The sequence below is a fragment of the Oryzias melastigma genome, linkage group LG9 (assembly GCF_002922805.2).
Source record: "Oryzias melastigma strain HK-1 linkage group LG9, ASM292280v2, whole genome shotgun sequence".
Lineage (NCBI taxonomy): Eukaryota > Metazoa > Chordata > Actinopteri > Beloniformes > Adrianichthyidae > Oryzias > Oryzias melastigma.
Genome location: NC_050520.1, coordinates 25,088,419 through 25,111,276, shown reverse-complemented (window position 1 = coordinate 25,111,276; position 22,858 = coordinate 25,088,419). Strand labels below are relative to the sequence as shown.

At 39.0% G+C, this 22,858-nt stretch overlaps 1 protein-coding gene across 5 annotated transcripts in view; it reads left to right on the top strand.

Annotated features, from left to right (window-relative positions):
• Positions 1-22,858, top strand: part of dtx1 (deltex 1, E3 ubiquitin ligase) — a 41,914-nt gene extending 19,056 nt beyond the window's left edge. For 4 of the 5 annotated variants that reach the window (XM_024275970.2, XM_024275971.2, XM_024275969.2 and 1 more), the window contains 8 exons: positions 7,595-8,336; positions 16,733-16,794; positions 16,968-17,129; positions 18,921-18,982; positions 19,130-19,288; positions 19,842-20,003; positions 21,816-21,905; positions 21,994-22,858. In XM_024275970.2, the coding sequence (XP_024131738.1) occupies positions 7,595-8,336; positions 16,733-16,794; positions 16,968-17,129; positions 18,921-18,982; positions 19,130-19,288; positions 19,842-20,003; positions 21,816-21,905; positions 21,994-22,218 (1,664 nt within the window). In that variant the 3' untranslated portion in view covers positions 22,219-22,858. The remainder of the gene's footprint in view (positions 1-7,594; positions 8,337-16,732; positions 16,795-16,967; positions 17,130-18,920; positions 18,983-19,129; positions 19,289-19,841; positions 20,004-21,815; positions 21,906-21,993) is intronic. The other variant, XM_024275972.2, reaches the window with a different exon arrangement.

Genomic DNA, 22,858 nt, shown 5'->3' with positions numbered 1-22,858 from the left:
AATCTTGCTTTGAGAAATCCGTGTGAGAAGTCCGTGTACCTTTTTTAAACCCGCCCCCACAGTCGGAAAGAACAGAATAGAGTGTTCCGTTTCTACATCACAGTTCACCTTTCGCTTTTTCTAGAAAAAACTAAAATGGTTGCGGACAGTTAAAAGCTCAGTTAGGTAAACCGGGGCAAGATCATGAATAGATTTAGAAACACAATTAACAGGAAGACATTGAAGTATTTATTTACTGACTTTTTCTGTGAATATCACAGAAAGAGTTATTAATATTTGGGTATGGATGGCTTTCTGGAAAACCATAAACCATTGACTGTATATGAAAAATGCGAAGTGTCCCCACCCCCTTCGTGCACCAAATAGGAAGTATTCGCTGGACCCAAAATGTCAATTTTTTCTCATATTTTCCTTTTACTGCAAGTTATTCATATTATATTATAAACTGACCAGTAAGATACCTCAATAAAAGCTCACATCAAACGTTCATAGAGTTTTATTGACACATTCTCTGTAGCCTGATTTCAAAGGGTAAGGTTGTAGAGTTCCAACAAGCTAACACCTGATTGGCCAAAATTAAATCAGACTGACTCAGACCAATCCCTGTTTACTGACGAGTTCTGGCTCCAACATGATGATGCCCGTATCATGAAAAAGTGGTGAGTGAATTGACTACATTTTGTTGGAACTCTTAGTGACATCACAATCACTCTTCCAGTTCTTATATACAGTCAATGATCTGGTCTGTAGTTGAAGATGAGCATCTGGGATGGTGAGCTCTTCAAACACAGGAGACCCCAATAAAACTGTCATATTTAATGCCATGCCTAACTTCAACCATACAAATCTCTATTTCATTTTTTAACATTGCCAAAAAAAACAAACATTATTAGTTTAATTATTTGGATTTTTGTCACATTTCCACTGGTTCCATGCTCGAGCATACAGCCACCACAGCTTAGGACAAACCAGCAATGCTATCTGTCAAATATAACTTTTTTTACCTGTTTGTTTGCACCATGAAGAGACCCCTTTTAAACCACTAAACCTGTTTTTACACACCACCAAAAGCTTTTCTGTAGTACATTAGTTCCCAATTTTATCATAAGTTTTTGCCTTTCAAGCATTCTGTGGAAGCATAAACAGTAAAAAATGTTTTCCTTTTGTTAACTTCCAACAATCTCCACTAAACTTTAGTTTTTCACACAAGTAAATGTTATTTTATGTACAATGCTTTCACAAATTTGCTGCTACATTAGCAATAATTAAACAATTGTGTACTCAGTTTAGTATACAACCAATTTTTAGTCCCAATTGCATTCCTGTCATTTATAAAGATATTAAATCAGTTTATATACTTTTTACAATTTTTTAGGTAAAACATTAAATCTATGTTGTGAGGACTGTGCAGTTTTTGGTTTTGGTTTTTGGTCATGTTTTGATGCGTCCGTGTCAGTCACACCAGGTTCATATAGATAATCACCAACAGCTGTTTATCATTTTTTGTTAATGACCCTCGATGTATTTAATTGTCATCTCATCTGCTTTGTCACCCTTTTTATTATTATTATTTTTATTTTATTTTAGCTATTTTGTTACTCCATTGGCTTTGTCATGTTCAATGACATGTTTATTATTTTTATTTAAGTTTCCACCAGACAACCTTGCCTCCTGCATGATAGTACCCTCATGCCAGATTCTGATGTTAAGGATTTTTTTTGGTCATTTTTTCTCACTTAACACAGACTTTTTAAAAAAAATTAGATTAAATTGTTCAAAATACCTGAATTTACTTTTCTTATAACCCCAAATGTGTCCCAAAAATGTAGAATTCATTCTAACAGGACATTTGACGTGAACATTAACTGAAGAATTAGACTGAATTATTGGCTCTGCAGTTTCTTTACTTTCTGCCACAGAACTTTTTCAGCATTGTCAGGGAAAAAATCCCCTGCATTTGCACTAGCATTCTTCAGGAAAAAAAATGCAAGACGTTCAGACTTGAAAGTCTTTTGCTTACCTTTTTCTACAGCAAAGTATGGTCGCGTTAATGAAGATTTCTCAACATGATTATTATTCGGTTGTTTCCTCAGCTTTTATTAACATTGGATTAACTTTAAGTATCTTTGAAAAAGACCTGTAACTGAACCCCTTTCCCTGACTTGTCGCTTATATGCAAAAAAATGCAACTCTTTGTTTCAAAGAAGTAAGAAAGTTCTGTCAATTATGAGATTGTTACAGAAGTTTTCCATTCTGCAGCAGCAGAGTGGCAACTGCATGGTGGTGTTTTTCAATGACACAGATCTCCAGTCTCTGTCCAAGAGTGTAGCGTGAGAGAGAGCAGGATGGGCTCCAGCTAATGACAGAGTGGAAAATGTTAAAACAGCTCAATGCGACGGTGTTGGTAGAAATCCAAAAGAAGGAAAGCTGGCGTCAGCAGCAGATGAAGCCTACAGTAGGATTCGACACTGTTGATGCTGCTCTCTGTGAAAGGAGTATCTGAGGGTTTCACACGTGGTCAGACCTCCTTTTCCCTTCGTTCCCGTGACAACAAAACATTTCCTATGCGACGATCTGGTGCACTTAACTGCAGCTTTCTCATAAAGTTGCTGCCACCTTCCAATAGGTGTGTTTTGTCATATTTTCTTATAAATTTGATGAAATATAAGCTACTAATGAGTTCTAACAAGCTCGAGGTATTTTTTTTAATCATCTAAAATAGTTTGAAATTCTTTACTGAATATGTCCTAAAATAGAAAACATACATTTGTTATAAGAGCCAAATGAAATCTACCCTTAAGGTCAAGGATGTTGCAATTTAATGATGCCTATCTTCTCCTTCTAAGGGGATTCGCTGAGATGTCGTTCCTCACATCCCTACAAAAAACAAAGCTATTAAGGGCCGAAAACAACATGGTTTCGTCTCCCCCCTCAAGCTAAAAGGTCAATTGAGCTCCACCATGAACCCACCTGGCCCTACTTGTGTGACAGTGGGGTTAGAATCCCACAAAAAGCAGAATGATTGTAGCAATACATCAGACAGATCCAGCTCACCCTGGGGGGAGACCACACTGTCAGGAAAGGACAGCTGGAGGACATCGCGGGAGGGAGATAAGGGATGAGAATGGAAGGCAGGAAAGATGGTGGAGGAACAACACAAGTTCAGAAAGGAAGTGGCCACTTTCACTTAGCTTCCTGACACAGAGAGCAGGAAGAATCACAGGGAGAACACTGGCACATTCTGTTCCCAAATTTGAAGCCAACCTGGAAGTATCAAACATGGCATTTCCTCTTATGGCCACTGGAGGCTGCATTCAATAAAAAAAATGATAATCTCCATCCTAATTTTTTCTGTATTATAAACAAACAAAAAAAATGTGTTTTTTGTTCAGATTTGTTCTATGATTTGGAAAAAAAATTGAGCAAAAATCACAAAAAAGAATGAAAAAACAACTTTTTTTAAAAAAAAAAAATGTATGCAATACGCTTCCATAGGTGTCTGAAGGGAATCTTAATTTTCATTACAAAAATGAATAAATGAACTGTCTGGTTATAAAACACTTTAGAATATTGATCAAATATTTTTAATGACAGTTTTTTCTGTCAAAATTTTTTTTTATTTTATTAAAGCTTAAAGGGGTCATACCATGATTTTCTTAAGCCTTTCAGAGTGACCTATATCCATAAATATGATCATATATTACCTTTGGAACACTAAAAAAATGATTATTTGTGAAATATTTGTTTTTTTGTGAGTTTTTTCCTACCCGGAAGTAAAACGACTTGATTCCTGAGGCTCCGCCCACTTCATGATGTCCTCTTAGAGCTGGCAGCATGTCTGGATTTCTCCCACGACAATAAACATTTATTTTTTTTTTTAGATGGATGCACATACCATATATCTGTCTTTATTAGGCCTGGCCATCGCGACACTGGTTTACCCTACATATACACTCGACATCTGCACGACTGTGTGGGGGGGTGGGGGTATGTGTGTGTGTGTGTGGGGGGGGGGTCTTAAAGGAGCCCCGCATCTAAAGTAACAAATACCTGTTTGAGCTGGAATTTATTGAAGGCAGGACACAATTGGAAGATGTACAGTAGTCTCCATCTAAAATGAAAGTTTTTTGCTGATCACCTCTAGCTCCGTGGAGAAATTGAGTTTTGGTGTTAGATTGGGATGGTCCTGACAGAGTACACTCTTTCTGAAAGGGGCTGTCTCATTCTGTGACATTAGATCGTGAGGACCCGCTCGTTTTCATGGGTATGGGATGGGCTGCTGTTGAGAGTGCAGGTTTTTAGAGGATGATCTTAAATGCGTGAACGGATCAAAATACCACTTTGGGGTTCTTTATACATTTAAAAGATCAAAAAGTTGGCTTTTCATGGTATGGCGCCTTTAAGATTTTGCATAATTAGAGGTACTTTTTGTTTTATTGGTAGGTAGGTGACCCAACAAAACTCCCACATGTTCAACTCATTTGCCTATTTTGGAATGTTGCTGAGTCAATGTGGTCATCCTAAGTCAGGCTTCATATATACACCATATAAAAACCTGGGAGTGGTATTGGTCCAGGGTACGTATGGTGACTAAATTCACATGTTTAATTACAAAAACCCAAAGAAACAGAAAAATAGTTGATTAAAAATGCTCACTGGAATGAGTGTTATAGTGTTTGTCTGTTTTGATCTATAATTGACAGTCAGTTTGTTCATAGAATATCTTATGTCTTGCCAAGAGAGAAGCATATTGTTTTGCCTCCTTCTGTAAATAGGATGTGACCAAACTGAAAATGGGCAAATAGGCTGGACAGGCAAGCCTTATAACTGATGGTACATGTCCATTACGGCAGAGTTGTGGCTGATAATTAATCATCAGTCTATAAAAGTACCAACCACTACTTTGTCCATGATTTTAGATCAAATATAAAATGGCTTTTATGAAAATTTGTCTGTCATTTACACCAGCAAACCTCGACAAAACAAAAAAAAATACGGCTTAGTCTGACAGTGTCCAGAGTTGTTCAGAATACTTAGAACTAAACAGATGCTACGGCTTTACCTTAAAAAAATCAGATGATGCTTTAGCCCAAAAGTAACTTTAATATTTAAAGTTAAGAAAATCCTCAAAAAATAAAGAAAATGTTAAATTTTCACATTTAAATGCTGCTTGTGGCTCCAAAATACATTTTTATCCCCCAAAAATATCCTTAAACCATCAAAATGTTGCATTGTTTATGTAAAATGAAAAAAGTCTAAGCAGTAAATGAGTTTGCAGCATTATAGATTATTGCCTGCATGTAATTGTAACCTTCAAACACCTCCACAGCCTAACACGGCTTGAAGAAGTTCAGCTCGTTTTACATATTCCTGTGAGACCAGTCTGAGCAGTGCTAATGGGCTTTCAAGGAGAGATGAGGTTCATCTTATCCCCTACCAAAGTTATTTTTTTGGGTGGGTGGGGGGTAAGTTAATGCTAAGGAATAAAACATCTCAACATGTTCAAATATTTATGAAGCTTGTGTTAAGCCTTCCTCTGAGCAAGACTGTGAGGAGCTGCGCCGCTATTGATTGTGACCAAAAACAAGCAGCGTTGCTGAAAGTGCTGAGCACAATACAATCCTCGTGTGGCCCCCTGTGATGAAAAGTTGAGGCAAGTGGCTCACCCAACGCAGAGCTCTTTACTGCTACAGAGAACTGGAGATGGCTGCAGTGTTTGGAATTTATCATTTTCAAATAGATCTTGTGAGATTGCAATATTTCCTACGTAGACGGCAGATGGAGTTAAGCCAGTGAGCCATGAGCAGGCACAGATGCAACCAGCAGAGAAAGTTATGTGAGCTTGACTGGCTGAAGATGTGAGAGACACAGGCTGCTGCTCACTGTGTGTGTGTGTGTGTGTGTGTCAGCAGCTCCAAATGAAATTAACCATCAACCAAGTCCTTCAGCAGCAACCTGCAGCAGACACTCAAGGTCAGACCGTGGATTCTGCTGATGCAGTACATCCTTTGGCACCCCCAGCTGCTGAAAGAGGAGTTGCCCCTCTGTCCACCAACCTCCCCTGATCAGTCCTGAAGTCATTCATTGTTTGTGCACACACCCATCCCTCCATCATCACAGAGGTCCTCCCTGGCACGGAAAGAGGGAGAGTGCATTTACCCGTTAAATTAGTCGGGGAAGGCAGGATTGATGTTTAGTCCTGGAGTGCCTGGATACCCTTGCTGACGTATGTCGCGGAGATGCATAGGCCGAGGTGCTCCAATTTCCCGTGTGAATAAAGTAATTGTATTATAAGGGAAGTGGGAGCTGAGTCGCCATCAGCAAAGGGACAGAAGTGCAAAGCTCTCACCTCATTGTCCTCCTCATTCCTGTTGTCATAGAGAATAGAGGGCTAATGAGGCAGCAGGGCATTGTGGGTATGTTGTTTGCTTCTGAAAAACCTACTTGAACTTCTTCTCTGTCCAGCCTTATTGTGTTAATTCATAAATGCCTTTCAAGTTGTAAAAACGTTGACTTCAGGTACAAGTACGCTAAAGTCTACCATTTTTTTTAGTTATTATTTCAACTTGTGTTCAAAGAACTGCATTTAAAATAAACTCAAATTAACAGTTTGGATGTAAACTTTTAAATAAATCCCATATAAAACCTAATCAATTGCAGTTGATTTACTGTCATTGTCACTATAATAAAGTTGCTGCTAAATAAAAATTAGTCATAAAAAAACACAATAAGTGTCAAGGTGGGCTATGAGTTTCCATACATAGAACAAAAATAAACATTCTATATGGAACGAGTTTTTATTTATATAATGTCTTCATCTGTGGCTCTATGTCTCAGACCACTTCCTGATTGATCTGCAATACTTCTGAAAACGTTTTGCCACAGTGTCGTGTGTGATCATTTCATGTTTCCTGTTAAAATTTCATGAAACCATTCGACTACTTCCTGATTTAGCTATCAGCATGATTTAAATTTGTTGCTGTTTGGTAAAACAGATCCAGGTTGCCTAATATATAAATATATATATTTACATTCTCCTATATATGGAAACGTATGGCCCACCCTGTATAAATACTAAGTGAAAATACTATACGACTACAGTACAGTGAATTTATCGGACTGCATGTTCAAGCAGTTAAGCAGAACAGGTGGTACTTTCACCTGGATGTAGATAAACTGAGTGCTTTAGTTGATTAAAGGCTTTCTGGAAGTATGTTCCAGATCTGTGGACCATAGAAGCTGCAGCTTCTCCATGTTTGGTTTTGACCCTAGAAACTGACCAGATCCAGATGACCAGAGAGGTCTGGCTGGTACATGCTGGGTCAGGATAGAATTTTAAGTCTATCCTCGAGGCTTCAAACTATGTCCATGGGTATCACTTCATATCAATCACAGGAGCAGCAGGAAACGTTTATATTTCAGTGCATGATGATTGATTTGAAAGATTCATTTAAAAAAATTGACCCAAATAAAAGCTCGGGTCTTCTGAATATCTTCTGAGCTTGTTAGAGCTTCTGTAAAATCTCAAACTTGGTTTTGCAAATTCTGAAATTGACGGCCCCTTTTTCACATACTGTCTTTTCTGTGTTGTTAGGTACCATGAGACCAGTGCAAAGGAACTTCTACGAGCCCTCGTCCGCCCCCGGTAAAGGCGTGGTGTGGGAATGGGAGAACGACAACGGCTCGTGGACGCTGTACGACATGGAGATTTGTGTGACCATCCAGAATGCCTATGAGAAGCAGCACCCCTGGCTGGACCTGACCTCTTTGGGCTTCTGCTACCTCATTGATTTCAACAGCATGTGCCAGACCAACAGACAGAGCCAGCGAAAGCGTCGTTTACGGCGACGCATGGACCTCGCCTACCCGCTCATCATGGGCTCCATTCCTAAGTCTCAGTCCTGGCCGGTGGGCGCCAGCTCCGGCCAGCCCTGCTCCTGCCAGCAGTGCATCCTGGTCAACAGCACACGGGCGGCTTCCAACGCTATTCTGGCCTCTCAGCGGCGGAAGCTCTATGGGGGATCAGCAGGCAATGCTGGTGCTACGGGGACTGTTGTGCGGCAGAGCAACACCTTTGCTGGAACCTCGCTCTGGTCTCCAACATCCACCTCATCCACCACCAAAAACAACAACATAAGCGTGGGGGGCGGGCAGGCGAAAGCTGAACAGGTGCAGTCTCCGCTGTCCCCTGCCAACTTCCCCTGTTCCCCTGTGATGCCATCGCTTTCATCCGGCCACGGCCACCACGCTCTCACCATCAACGGACAGAACAATCTGAACAGACCGGGCACGCAGCGCATTTCCATGGGGACTGCGCGAGGAACCATCCCAGCAGGGTAATGATGATTGCAAAGAGAGCCAAACGTTCCCTTTTTCTTTTTTTCTGATTCTATTTTCAAACCTCTTTTAGCCCCATACTTCTGACAGCATTGGCATAAAGCTGAGATTTAGCTAAATTTGCTCCACCGAAGCAGTAAGAGGATATAAAAAGCCAAAAACCGGTCTCCATGTCTGCCTCACAAGGCTCCACACTGAATGTGTCTTGTGTGCAGCACTCATTGTGTCATTCTCTACACCCCATACTGCTGATTTATGAATAGTCTTTTATGTGCTGATCAATACATCTTGGGAAAAAAAAACCTTTTCGATTCTGTGACTACACTGAGCAAGCACTTTTCGTTTTTTGTTTCCATATGTGTCGTCCATGGTTTTGCTTCATAATGAGCTTATGTTGGCCCCAGTAGGCGTGAAATACTGCAGCTCCCTCAGATCATTCTGTTGCTTGTGCTTTGAAGTCATTTGTTGCCATCAGACTGCGCCATGGTTGCTATGTCATGCAAAACAGTCTGAGGCTGTAAGTGGAATATCCGGCTGTGCGTTTAAGTGCATCATTGTTTTATTGTGCAGTGGGTGAGACATGCAATCACACATTTGAAGTGGCCTCTTGTGTCGCTGTGGAAACACACTTGCCATGGAGGCAAAGCTCCAATAGGGGAGAATGAATAATGGATCAAGGAAATATGGGAGCTTCAGTGGAGCACTCTGCCCTCGGAGTGAATCACAGAAAGGAACTGAGAAAAAAGAAGTGTGTTAGCGCCGTTACTAGAGATGCGCCGATTTTCCATCTGACCGGCCCTGACTGGCGACCGGCTGAGCAGCGACACACATCTTGAACCCATTTCTTGTCCTCGTGTGGATGCATGGGTGATGAATCAACGTTTAGCCCTTTTGTAAAATTGTCTGTTTGAATAAAGTTGAAGGTCAGGTGCAGCAGTAGTGATGATGAGGTCACTCAGACAAACCCAGCCGCTGTTTTGAATAATGAAATCACTTTAAAGTCTAATTCGAAACACTGACCAATAGAAAATCAAACATATTTGTGGTGTTATTTAAAGTTCCACTCCGATCATCTTTTGATCTATTTTCAAAGTGTTCCCAGTGGTTCTATTAATTAGGATTATGCCATTTTTATCCAAAATTTAACAAAAAAGTAGTTTTCTAGGTCATAGTTACTGCAGAGCGGCAGGAGTTCATTAGGAATTTGCCTCGGAGTGGTGAGATATGGAGAGAAAATATACTCACCCGGATTTATGTGTGCGTAGTTCTTGATTTGTGCCGTAAGTTTGGATTTGTGCCTGCATATTCTTGATTCTTGACTCACACAACATATTTTGTGCATAAGTACAGAAATTAAGAAATTCAAAAAAATACAAGATGCAATTTACAAACGCAAACATTAAAATGACAACAGGTGAAACTTACTATAGGCACAAATATTTGAAAATTAACTTACAAATCGCTTTTTACACACACACAAAACCACATTTATGCACAAATCGGATGTGAGACCCTTTTCACGTCTCAGAGAAAGAAAAGATTTGTCCCTGAGTGATGCTGAGTGATAATTACCAGGTTATATCAGTTTAAGAAAGTGGGAAAATTTCAAGTTTCACCAGATATTATTTGCCATTTAAGTTCAAAGCGGCTCAAAGTTCTGATGACCCAGGATTCTGGCAGCAGTTAAACACATCACTTACGCACGAATATTGAAGATGTGAAAAGAGTCTCACATCAGATTTGTGCATAACTACGGTATTGTGTTCGTAACAAGCAATTCGTGCATAATTTTGAAAGTTTTGCGAGTGCAATTGGTTTCAAGTTGTCATTTTAATTTGTGGATGTGTAAAATGTAATTTATATATATTTTTTAATTTTGTAAGTTTTGTAATTATGCACAAAAAGGATTGTACGAGTTACAAATCAAGAATTACGCACGCACAAATCAGGGTGAGTCTAATTTCTCTCCATAGTGAGCAGGACTGTTAGTAACAGCATTTTTTGCCAGCTCCTGATTCACAATGATTTGAATAAAGAAATACTCAAAAATCAGCTTAATTTTCTTAATATATATCTTCCATCATGAGAAAATGCTACATGTTAAAAACACCAAAAACACACAATTTTCATTGGAGGGGGTCTTTAAAACGTAGAGCACCCTGCTCCATCTTAACACACACTACCAGCTGAAATCAGAACAGAGGAGGTCCATCGCTCTGTCTCCAGATGACCTTCACGCTTCTTAGTTTAGACAGAAAGTGAGCACACGCACTCCTCTGCTGATCTCAGTTCAAACAGGACGTAAAGGCACAGTGTTATTTAACTTGACCTGACAAACACGAAACCGAGAAGATCAGCAAACAAATCATGAACACCTAAAGAACTAGTTTTGCTTTCTAAAGGGCGAGGAAATCGACTTTCAAAATAAAGTGCTTAAAAGCGTCTTGAATATTGTTATAGTTTCGATACTCCTTCATTGATTTTTTTCAATATGTTTTATTATATTTTACATCCCTAGATTTTAGAAAGTAAGTTACCCCTTTAACATTGGAGTTGTAGTCTTTATGATTTACTGTAACTTTTCAACCATTAACACAATCAATGTAATTCCAGCAGATTTTGAAGGAGAAAATGTGCTGGAATTGCATTGAATGGTTGAAAAGTTACAATATGTTAAAGATTTTGTTTAAACTTCGCCAGCGACACCTCAGGTGTTAAAGGGTTAAAAAGAGGCAAAAATCCACAGTCTGCTAATACAACGGGAGTTTATTCCGATTATCTTAAGCTCTCTTATGTGTAAATAAACCATCTTCTGATCTAATGTGATTCCATTCGTTCTCATTGCTCACGGAGGAAGACACCCTTACTGCATGTGTAATACCACCACTCAAATAGGCATAAATGCTTTCACTTTCTATGGCCTAGTTCTGGTCACTAAAGGAAATATGGGTTTTAGCTGCTTGAAAACGTGTATATAGGTATTTGTGACAGAGGGTTAGAATAGCATGACCCATTTAGACATCTGCATTTTAAGAATTCCCCGAGGGCTCAGGTGCGTGGAGTTGTGGACGGGATGGGACAGTTTCACTTAAAGAGATCCACGGAGACGTCGGCGAGAGGGGGAGAACAGCGTAGGGTGAGACGGAGTAGGCCGGTTCCCAGGCGAGTGGCTCCACACACAGGATGAGTGTGGTTAACATTCGCACAGCAGAACACGAAAGCTTGCAGTCACACACACAAACAATCTCATGTGTGAACTCCCTCGCAGGTTCCCACATGCGTGCTTCAGACGGATAACAGAGAAACCCACAGAATGTAAAGATCTGTTTTTCACACGCCCACGCCCTCATGTAACAGCCACTGGATGCACAGCAGGTAGTGATTGTATTGTGGCTTAATTAGATCGGGTTTTATTTTAGATTTGCACATAAACCTGTTGTGTTTACCGGTTTTTCGACAAAAGCACACATTTTCTTAGAATTTGCTTCACATCAGGAGATGTGAATGTTTATTACTGTTATGTCATGACACAATGATATAACAGACTGTGAACTAAAGGTGTGGGGGCTTCAACCAGACGCACTTATCTCACATGCACAGGTATTAGAAGTGGCACCATCTGCTGGTGTACATCCACACATTTGTTTGTTTTCCAGCTGGGCAGCCCACACATCTGCACAGAACAGTGGGGATACCTGCAGATGGGATACACAGAGCTTTAGAAATCCTGAAAACGCTTAATTTAATCGTGAAATATGATTTTAGGTTTCAAACAGGTCAAAAGAAATGATTTTTACGATAAATGAGTGTCATTTTCCAGCCTAAAAACTAAATGGCGCAAAAGAAAATACGTTTTTCATTTTGTGATCACTTCTTATCTGTACATAACTGTTATTCCAACACCGCCAGCTTCAGTGTGCTTTTAATCCTGCATTAGATTATTCAAGTTTTGATTGATGTTTTCCCAATTTTTTATTGAGAAGGGGTTTTTCCCTCCTGGTGTTCCGTCTTGGTCTTAGTTGACCACAACGTTTCCTCCAGAGGGGCTTTTTCTTTGTCCACTAACAGTTAGTTGTTTGAATAATATATAGACATTATGAATAAATTAAATAAAGTTATGAATATATTTATGCATATTATATAGTAAGATTCTGCAAAATGCAGCTCGTTTGTCTTGATTTAGGACCAATTTTATTTACTAAATTTGTTTAGACTGGAGTTATTGTCTGTGCAAGTCAAAAACAAAAAAGATAGATATTAAAAAGCCTAAAGAAGCATTTTCAAATGTCATCTAGTTTAAGGAAAATTTCGTGTTTTCACTCAAACTTCAAATTTTTCAAAAAATGCATAAAATCTGACCGGTGAGTTTATTTCTTGTCAGTCAGCAATCCATGATGGCATTAAATGTGGATTTGTATCACACTGTAAATGCTCATAGACCCGACTTCAATGTCAGACAGACATTTTTGTACATCTTTAAAATTTATGGCCTGATTGACGGCAAGAGTATTTTAACTATTTATACAATTCATGTTATGGCGGAAATAAGAAGTGCACAACTTTTCTATGACTTCTTGGGAGTTTTGTTTGCGCCAAACTCAATGAAAACACTTCCGGATCACAGAGAAAGATCACTAATAGCTGAGAATCAAGCTCCTGTTTTCAGAGTTTGAGGAAGTTGAGACTCATGGATATGTCTGACAGAATGGATCATTACTCCTCAGTGGTCTACTCTGGTTCAGATCTAATCTATCCCTCTGGACAACATTTAAAGTTGTAGCGATTTCATAAATCAGCGTACTTGGAGTGGCTGCAGTGATACAATTCATCAAATCGTCTGTGTTGTTATTCCTCATTTCATTTTCACGGTGTCAGTTATGCCTCCACCTCCAGCTCTGTTGTGGCAGAGGGAAAGGTATGCCTCTGCTTCTGCATCAATATTGCAATTACACACACTTGAAGTTCTCGCCATCAGGTCTCCTCCCCCTCCATGTTAATAGTGCATTGTAAACAAATTAGGAGATACTATTCCTTCATCAGCACTTTCGCACCGAGGCATAACAGAGAGTCACTGTATGGAGGAGGATTGGATTTTGAAAAAGGACTAAAGTTTACCTGAATAAGGAAGGGATACGGTTGATTAGAGGAAAGGCAGAAACCTCAATGCATCAAATTATATTTATTGCAGGGATCAAAAATGAAATGTGTCATTTGTTAAAAAATAAAATGGCAAACTACATTTATGAAAACCAAAAATCTTGGGGGATGGAGCACAGAAGTGACAACACATCAGGAGGAAGTGACAGCTGAGAAAACGGTGCAGAGAAATGCAGAAGCTTCTAGATTTTATGTGGTTTGCTCAACGCGCCTCATTGAAACCCAAATTCCGTAACCCAGAAGTCACAGGAAACGCTAAAGCCCTGTCATTCTTCACACCATGCCATCTAAGCGCTCACTGAGACAGCACATTATCCATTTATTATTCGGGATTATTTTTTTAAATCTACTGAGTCATTTGACTTTTTTGGGGAATTTGGCATCTCCTGTTTGTTAAAAATTGATTTTCAAGCCCTCAAATCTGTTTGATTCAGTTCAGAGAGAACCCTTTAAGAATTTATTCAAGTCTACTGTTGTGGCTTTTTAGATAAATCTATTAAAAAACACAATTAACATGGTCATTTTTCCCTAAAATTTGCTGCTTTGACATGCATCAGACGATGGCGTTTTAATATTTGGTGGATTTGACTTTATTTATTTCCCCCTGCACTAACTGCTAGATTTTGTTCCTTCTTGTTTTCTCTTTAACAAGTGGACACGTGGACCGAAGACATGCATATATTTCAGGTCATATGGTTTTACCCCAAAGAGCTTCGCTTTCATTTTCTCAAAAACACAACTAGCTGTTCTGTATTTACTCTAAACTCCTTACTGCTAGAACTGTGGCAGAAAACTTGAAAGCCAACTAAGTAGGCAGTTGCTGCCGTGACAACCTCAAGGTGTAATTTCTGTAAATGCTTTTCTGCTAAAGAAAAAGAAAAAAACAGAAATCCTGCTGCTTGCAGCTAAAAAAACGCTTGCGTGAAGAGGACACCCGGGGGAAAAGCTTTCAGTGTTTATGGTCTTCCAGAAAAGTGAAAGTTTGATCTATTCATCAATTTTCTATACGTAATAAACTAGTATCTATAGGGTGCAGCATTGAAATTTCACAGCAGTAAACTACTAAAATTCAAATAAGGTTTTTACCTTTATTTGAAAATAAAATGTATTCATGTTTTTTCAATGATTAGTACAAATTTAAATGTCTTTTTTTTTGTAAACGCTTTCAAAATGACAGCCATTTGTGTTTTATTTATTTCAAATTGCATGTAGCACACAAGGAGAGCTGGTGTTTTGTGCTTCTTCTGATGTAAATCAGCTCTTTGATCCCTCTCCTATGAATGATATGAAATATACATGCAGTCGTGACAGGATACATCTTGCCTTTGAGGTGTTTTGATGCTGAAATGGTTGAAAGCACTTATTGTTCGGTGTGTGACTGCTTTCTAGCTCTAGTTTTACTTCTACTATTGGTTTTTATTCTCTGTCTTGTTTTCTATGACTTTCAACGAATTAGTTTAAACAAGGAATTTCCAACCTAATGACTTTCGGGTTTGGTTTCACACCTCTGAATCATCTGTCACTCTTGACATCAGTGTAACCTCACTGTGATTCACATCAGTGCTGCCCACACCTTGTTTCTGGTCCGCTGATGTGAGACACAGTGCACCTTGAGCTTCTATCATGAGCCAGTGAGACACATCAGCTCCTCTGCTGGCCATGGTCAAGGTTTTTTTTTTTCTTTTTTCATTATCACACTGAGCTTATTGAAGGGCTTCTCCTGGCACAGGAACAGAGGCTCTTACCTATATCAAAGCAGGTCTGTTGATGTGGATTTGTGGGACTCTGTGGAGCTGCAGGGCAAAAGATTTCTGCTGGCCAAAAAGCGAGGGGAGCATAGGAGCAGTGGTGTGACTGGTAAACAAGGGAAATGAAGGAAGATCAATGGACACTTTGAATTTCTTTTCTTTTACCATCCCATTGGTTTCATAGTGTGTTTTGGTTGGGGAGCAGTTTGATTCAAATTCTTCACCATGTTCAATAACCATGAAATTCCACGTGGCTCAACTGACTGCCAGATTTGTTTCAATGCAATCCTGAAGTCCATTGCACCTTGGCCGACCGGTCCTTGTCTGCATACTGGTTATACTCTAGATCACTTTGATCACATTAGGGTGGTGAAAGCCCACCTGAACTCTGGTGCGGACCAAACAAACAAACCCTGTAAAGGTCTTAGTTTAACAAAGGAAGCTGCAAGTATTACTAGTAAGGGAGAAAGAAAACAGTCCTCAGTGAAAACTGAAGAAGCAAGACTCACAAAAGATTAAAAATGCCAGAGAGAGCAATATTATTAGTTATAGTGAGTAGGTACAAAAAGATACTATGTGATAATCCGATGATTGATAGGATTGGCCTGTTTTTGATGTTATTGCCCCCAAATTAGCCGCATTTCATGAAGCAGAGTCTTGGTGCTATAAGAAGACTCTTGAGATCAAATTCAGGTGTGTTCAGACTGGACACATTTGATTTGCTTAAAGTAAACCAGAGTTTGTTTCCCTTGATAATCCGGAACAAATTTTCAGTCTGTTTAAACTCAAGTGAACTCTGGTCCGTGACCAGAAACCGCTCTCTGACTCATCTTTGGAGGTGGTCTGCAAAATGTCTCCACCGTAGCAGTACAGTAGTCACCTGTTTGTGACAGTTATCTAACATCACTAGTTTTTACAGCAGGCAAAATGCCTTGAAGCTGCACTTCATGCTTTGAAACTCTTGAAGTAATTTATATTCACACCACATCTTAGGAGATTAGTGTAATGCCTTTATTACAAAGTTTGATGCATTTCGAGTGGTGTTTGTGAATTGAATCAGCGATTCCCAAGGTCCTCAAAAGGATTTGGTATTTATAGCTGCGACTTAGGCAGAGTTGTCACTGATTTTTGTTTAAGTTGTTCTTTAACTCTGCTGATCGGTGGAATGTCCTTTCAACTGCGTCTCTCCAGTACTATGAGAAGAAACTCACTGAACTGCGTACTCAGACAAACACAAATTCTTTGTGTCTGCTGTGCTCCACATATCCTAAAGACAGTGCAAGTCAGCTGTCATCTATATTTTCCACCATCGCCAAGTTCTCCAAATGTCATGCTGATTCAGTCTCTTCTGGAGCGCTTTGTATTTGAATCAGGCCATCCCATCGTATTACAGTGAAGCATGCTGCATTTCACTTTAGCATTATTTAGGCCTCCTTATTATTCTTTTAATTTCTTTGTATTTATACTTTTTTATTTCTTCTCTATTGTAGTGTTCCTGCTCTCCCTGTGAAGAACCTAACAGGGTCTGGACCAGTGCATCCAGCCCTAGCAGGTTAGTCCACATCTGCTCTGCAGCATCTGTTTGGCAGTCAGCTAGAAGTTATTTTTGTCAGTGTGTGTGTGTGGCTTTTTTTTTAAACTAATCTCCACATTTGTTCATCCTAAAGGAAATTTACTATTTTTTTCCCCTCTTCTGTGTACACGTGTGTTCCATTTATGCGTCAGGTATGACAGGTATCCTGATGTGCGCTGCAGGTCTGCCAGTTTGCCTGACTCGAGCTCCAAAGCCTATACTGCACCCACCACCCATCAACAAGAGCGACATGAAGCCTGTGCCCGGCATCAACGGCATGCGCCGCAAAACGAAGAAAAAGCACCTGAAGAGAGGTGAGTCTCACTGAGAGAAGACTGTCACCGGAACTCAAAGACAGCAGAGGCCTTAGCTGTACATTTTCATGGTGCTATTGTTAATAAACAAGAAACAAACTGCCAAGAATAGACCAACCACTGACACTGTCAGCAGGCCACCATTCCCCTGCCAAGCTTTGCAAGATGTTTCAGAAAAAGCTGTTGATGAGCATTTAAAAAAGTGGTTTTTGGTTTAATCCATTTAATCTTGATAATAGTTGCAAATTTTTTACTAATGAAAAATTTCTGGATTTGAAAAATAATGACACGTAACTGTTGATTTCAACATTTATTTATTTACTGGATTGGCAAATTTAGACCACAATGCAATGCATTTGAACAACTTTTCAAGTGAAAAAAAAAGTATTTTGATATATTTTTTATAAACCATCCAAGTTTTCATCTTCGGAACATAGTCTTAAAATCGTAATTTTTATTTATTTATTTATTTTTTTGCGAAATGTGTGTCTATATTTGCTGTTCAAAAAAAAAAAAGAAAGAAGTGAGTATGGTGTCCATTGTTTTTTTGAAATCCAGGATAGTCCTGCACTGTAGTTTATTATCGATTCGGGAGTAGGAAAAGACTGTTTTGAGTGCTGTTAGCATAGCTTTGAAAGGTATTCTCATTCTGACTTATCTAACAAGGTGCATATCAAAAGCTTTTTAAAGAGCAGCTAACAAATACATGGTGTTTTTCTTATATGAAACTTGTTTTCTGAAGAAATAAATTCAGTTAAACAAATTTAGCAACATAACTGTGAACAGTCAATGTGTGAGGCTGTCAGAGCTAAATGCTAACAACATGGCTACCAAATACATTTGGCCAAAAATCACTACAAAAGAAAAAGGTTATGATAAATAGAATAATAAAAAAAAACATTTTAACACCTTTTCTTTTAAAACTCAGCTCCACAAAAATGTGTTAACTTTTGCTAGCACACACACTGCGACCTTAAAAAACAAGATTATCTTGCTTTCAAGATTTTGAAAGCAACTTGTTTGGGTCTTTGTGCTACATTTTTTATGTAGTTTGTTTCATTAACTTGATTAAATTAAGAAAAACAGCAATACATGAGTTAATAAAAGGCAAATAGAGGATTTTTTTGCTCAAATGTGTTAGCATAAATCCCAGCATACATTATTTTTTCCTAAAAAGTGTTGATGTGTGAATTTTTTAAAAATCATGTCAGTGTCAAGAATATTTATTTCACAGACGACAATCAAAATGTTTGCCTTTGTTATCATTATTTTTAATTGGCAAAGGAAAACTCTCCCTTATTTTTTTCCCCCTAAAGGTTTGGAAAGTTTGTTTTTACCGACAGTCAGAACATTTTCCAGTAAAACCCTCCCAGATGGTTTTATGTGACAAACCATCTGCTGTGTGAGGATAGCAGCCCAGCACCTCATTGCCTTCACAGCTTTTTTGTAATTTCAGATTTTTTTTTTTCTTTTTTTATTCGTTTTTTATTTTTTTCATCGACCCTTTCTTACAGTAGTCTGCTTTCTGTTCAGCATCTATGGTTGTTGCTTCCGGCTTTAAACGTCCTCCACTTACTCTCCCTACCCCGAACAAGTAAACAAAAGCTTAGGGGTGAAATAATGGAATATATGCATGTTGGGAATGTAAGCTGCGGGTGTGCTCTCAGCCGCAGTAACCTGGCTACACACAGGGATTATACGAGTGTGGGGAAAAAAATTGAGTCCAAAAGGTGATGTCACTTACTGTATGCACATTATTTTAGAATAACTCTGGTTTTTGTTTATAAAAAGGTAAAAATCCAGAGGATGTGGTGAGAAGATATGCAGAGAAGATAAAAGTGGTCCCAGATGAGGTAAGAAAAAGTGCACATACTGTATGTCTTAACATTCAGGATACAACCTGTTATCTCTAACTGTCACAAATCTAAAGAAAGGGCTCTAACTTCCCAGTAGATGTGCACGCACAATGGCATGTAAAGCCTTTTGGTTAACTATTCCAGGACTGTACCATCTGCATGGAGAGGCTGGTCATGTCATCAGGATATGAAGGAGTCCTGCAGCACAAAGGCATCAAGCCAGAGCTGGTTGGCAGACTTGGCAAGTGCGGTCACATGTACCATCTGCTGTGCCTGCTGGCCATGTATAATAATGGCAATAAGGTGGGTAAGAGCTGGTGAGCCAGAGTAGTTATGATGTCGCTCAGGGATAAGATTGTAAACTTCCACCGTCTTCCAGCTTGACTGGGTTTGCATTGCACCAACAAATAATCAGGCAGGAAAATCTCCTGCCCTCATCAGATCTGTCATAGGGAGCCCAGTACTTGGTAAAATCTCTGTAAATGTTGCCCACTTATTTTATTTTTTTTTTCTTGCATGACATGCACATTTTTTTCTGCTTACTGCTGCAGATAAGGCAAGTAAAAGCATATTCATCAGCAACCAACTGTTGACCATCAGCAGTTTTTAGTCAGTTTTAAAAGGAAGCAATGAATCACACAAGGGATGATAATCATCTTAAGCTCTCTGAAGCCTGGGAGGAGGACATAATTTAGCCTTAATTTTGCTCTGTGTCATTACAAAGAAACAAATATATCATGTTAAAAAAATAGCCATGAAAAGTTCATTGAAAAATATTAATATATATATTTTATTTGTATGTTTTTCACATAAATGAACTGTTCTGTTGCTGCTTTCTCCACTGTCTTTTGACCAGGATGGCAGCCTTCAGTGCCCAACATGCAAAACCATTTATGGAGAGAAGACAGGCACCCAGCCCCCTGGGAAGATGGAGTACCATGTTATCCCTCACTCCCTGCCCGGTCACTCAGACTGCAAGACTATTCGCATTGTCTATGACATTCCTGCAGGGATTCAGGTGAATACTTTCAGACCTAGCCTAATCCTAAATCCTGCTAAGTAAGTCTGTGATCTTGCTGCAAGTGCTTAAGTGTGACATGCAGATTTTGGCTGAAAGGTCAAACGTGGTGCAGACCCTGTAATGAGACTATGTGTGTAACTAGTCTAAATCTGGCATTTTGTGAACAGAAATGTTCTTTATTTTTGTGTTCAATGCATACTGCAGTCAGACAACAGAGAGATGGCATTTTCTACTAAGTGATGATATTGTTGTTAATGGAGGGAACAAAATTATCTCTGTCCACCAGCAAGCAGACTTTGAGTCCCCGGGGTCAGACGTGCTGGAGGTCATGATGTAGTGCCAGTGAGCAACTCTGCTTAAGTTCTGTCTCCCTTTCTGCATTCTCTGTCCAAATACCATCCATAAAATCCTGTTAATTTTTACCAGCTATTGAAGCAAATATCCACTTCAATGACATTTTTTGGTGTTTTTAGCATTTTTCTCATGATGGAGAATACATTTCAAATAATGTAAGATTAAAATTGGGTTTCTGAGTATTTCTTTATTCAAATCCGGATGTATCAGGAACAGATGAAAATCTGCAGTTTGAACAAACTCACAATGTTGATGATCAGCGAAGCAGTGAGGCTTCACTGCTTCACTGCAATTCTGAAGCATCCACTTGCAGACAAATAGATCCTTAACGTCTCCGTTTTCCTCGCATAGCTACCGGCTGCATGGATCCAATATTACTTTTTTGCAGCGCTGATTTTAGCTTGCGGTTGTGAGGTGCTTTAAGCTAGCAGGCAAGAAAGTAATCAAAGGAATACTGGGATATCAATGTAGGGTTACTTCCGTGCCAACAGTGAGGGCCACAACCCAGAGGCAAATTTATAACAAGCTCCTCTTGCGCTGGAGAAAACATGTCTTCTTTGTTTTTTTCACTTTTTATTTTTCAGTTTCACAACAACTGGTGCACAACAGATCAAAACACAAAAACAAATAGAGGAACTCTACAGACAAAGCACAGTCAGTTCTTTAAAGACAGAAAAAAAATAAAAAATATAATATAGTATATCGAACAACCAATAAAATTATATATCTTTATACGTGCATTTAAATATAGATTAAAATATTAAACAACCTCTAATTTAAACATTTGAATATTCTTTTACTCTATTTCCTTTCTCATTAAATATGTCTATTTTCTTTTAAAGGGAGGCGGTCATTTTTTCCCTGTCGTATACCTGTTTTACTTTGTTTTTGCAGTTATTTATTCAATTATATTGTTGGATTCCAATTCCCATTCCTCTTTAATTGCATAAGTATTATGAATTGTACATGATGAGAATCTCTTGTATATCCGAAAATATGTCTTTAAAAGAATGACGTTCTGATTTTGAGTTAAAATTGCAAAATCATAAGTAAAAGACCAATGTGAACAAATTTACAATAGAAAAAAATTTTATTGGATTGTAACTAACTGACCTTGTAAGCACATGCAAAAAATGTTTTATTGCAGCTTCAACAAAGATTGTCACCATTTGCTCATCAGAATGTGTTGCATAAACAACCACATCAATTTGTACATTAATTTAAATCAAGGTGATTCATTTATTCCTTGTGTTACGTAAACCTTTAAGGATTATTAAAGAGGTAATTACATATTTGCAGTGTAGTATGCCTCAATGGCCCCCTTAACAGAAGGGCTTTCTAAACCATGTTAACAGTCAGGCACGTCCTTGGGGTGCTGATGACATTTGCAAACAATTAGGCTTTAATTAGAATAGAGTGACTTTATTTTTTTTCCCTTTTTAACATTTTCTCCAGACCAACGAGCACCCCAACGCAGGGAAGAAGTTTAGCGCCAGAGGCTTCCCACGACACTGCTACCTTCCTGATAATGAGAAAGGCAGGAAGGTGAGCCATGAAACCACTTGCATAACTTTTTTTTTCTTTTTTTTTCATCTTGAGACCTTCATAAATCTTCTCTTTTCTATGTCTCCAGGTCCTGAAGTTGCTGATCATGGCCTGGGACCGCCGCCTTATCTTCACCATCGGCACATCCAGCACCACAGGGGAGTCGGACACCGTGGTGTGGAACGAGATTCATCATAAGACTGAATTTGGCTCCAACTTGACCGGCCATGGCTACCCTGACCCAAACTACTTGGACAATGTGTTGGCTGAGCTCTCAGCCCAGGGGGTTGGAGAGGACAATCTGAAGGACTGACAGCCAGAGTTTTGGCCACACAGAAACCCGATCCACCAAGTCTTTCAGAGAGCAGGGAATCTGCACATGCAGATTCTAGAGTACTTCACATAAAACCTTTAGTGGGATCAGAGCAAAAGAAGCAGATTTTTTGGGAAGTATGGCAGAAGATCTTCCCTCGTTAGATGATAAACTGTGCTTTGAGCATGTTTTTTTCTATGGGAAAGTCATTTAGGATATAAAGAGGTGTTCTTACTGTTGAGAGAAGGTAAAGCCCTGGAATTTACATAAAGGAAAATAACCTGTCAGTTACTTCAAATGACCAAGGATCACATTGCCTATTTATCAATGCTGAAGCCCTGATGGCAAGACCTCCACCAATGCTGCACAATTCATGTTAAACAAAGAGCATATCGGTTCAGTTGTTGCTGGAAAAGACCACTCAAATGAATCCAAATAGTTGAAAATTGGGTTTTTATTCCTTTTAGTTTCATTTTTGGGGCAGCCTGTTGTGAAATTTTATGAGGTTCTTGCCTATGGTGATACCATTTTGGATATTTTTTAGACCTTTGTAGTCTCTTATGTAGCAGCTGGGTTCAATTGTAAAAAATGGTGTTTGTTCTGATGCAGCACGTGCATTCTAGAGAGCTAAGGACTGAAA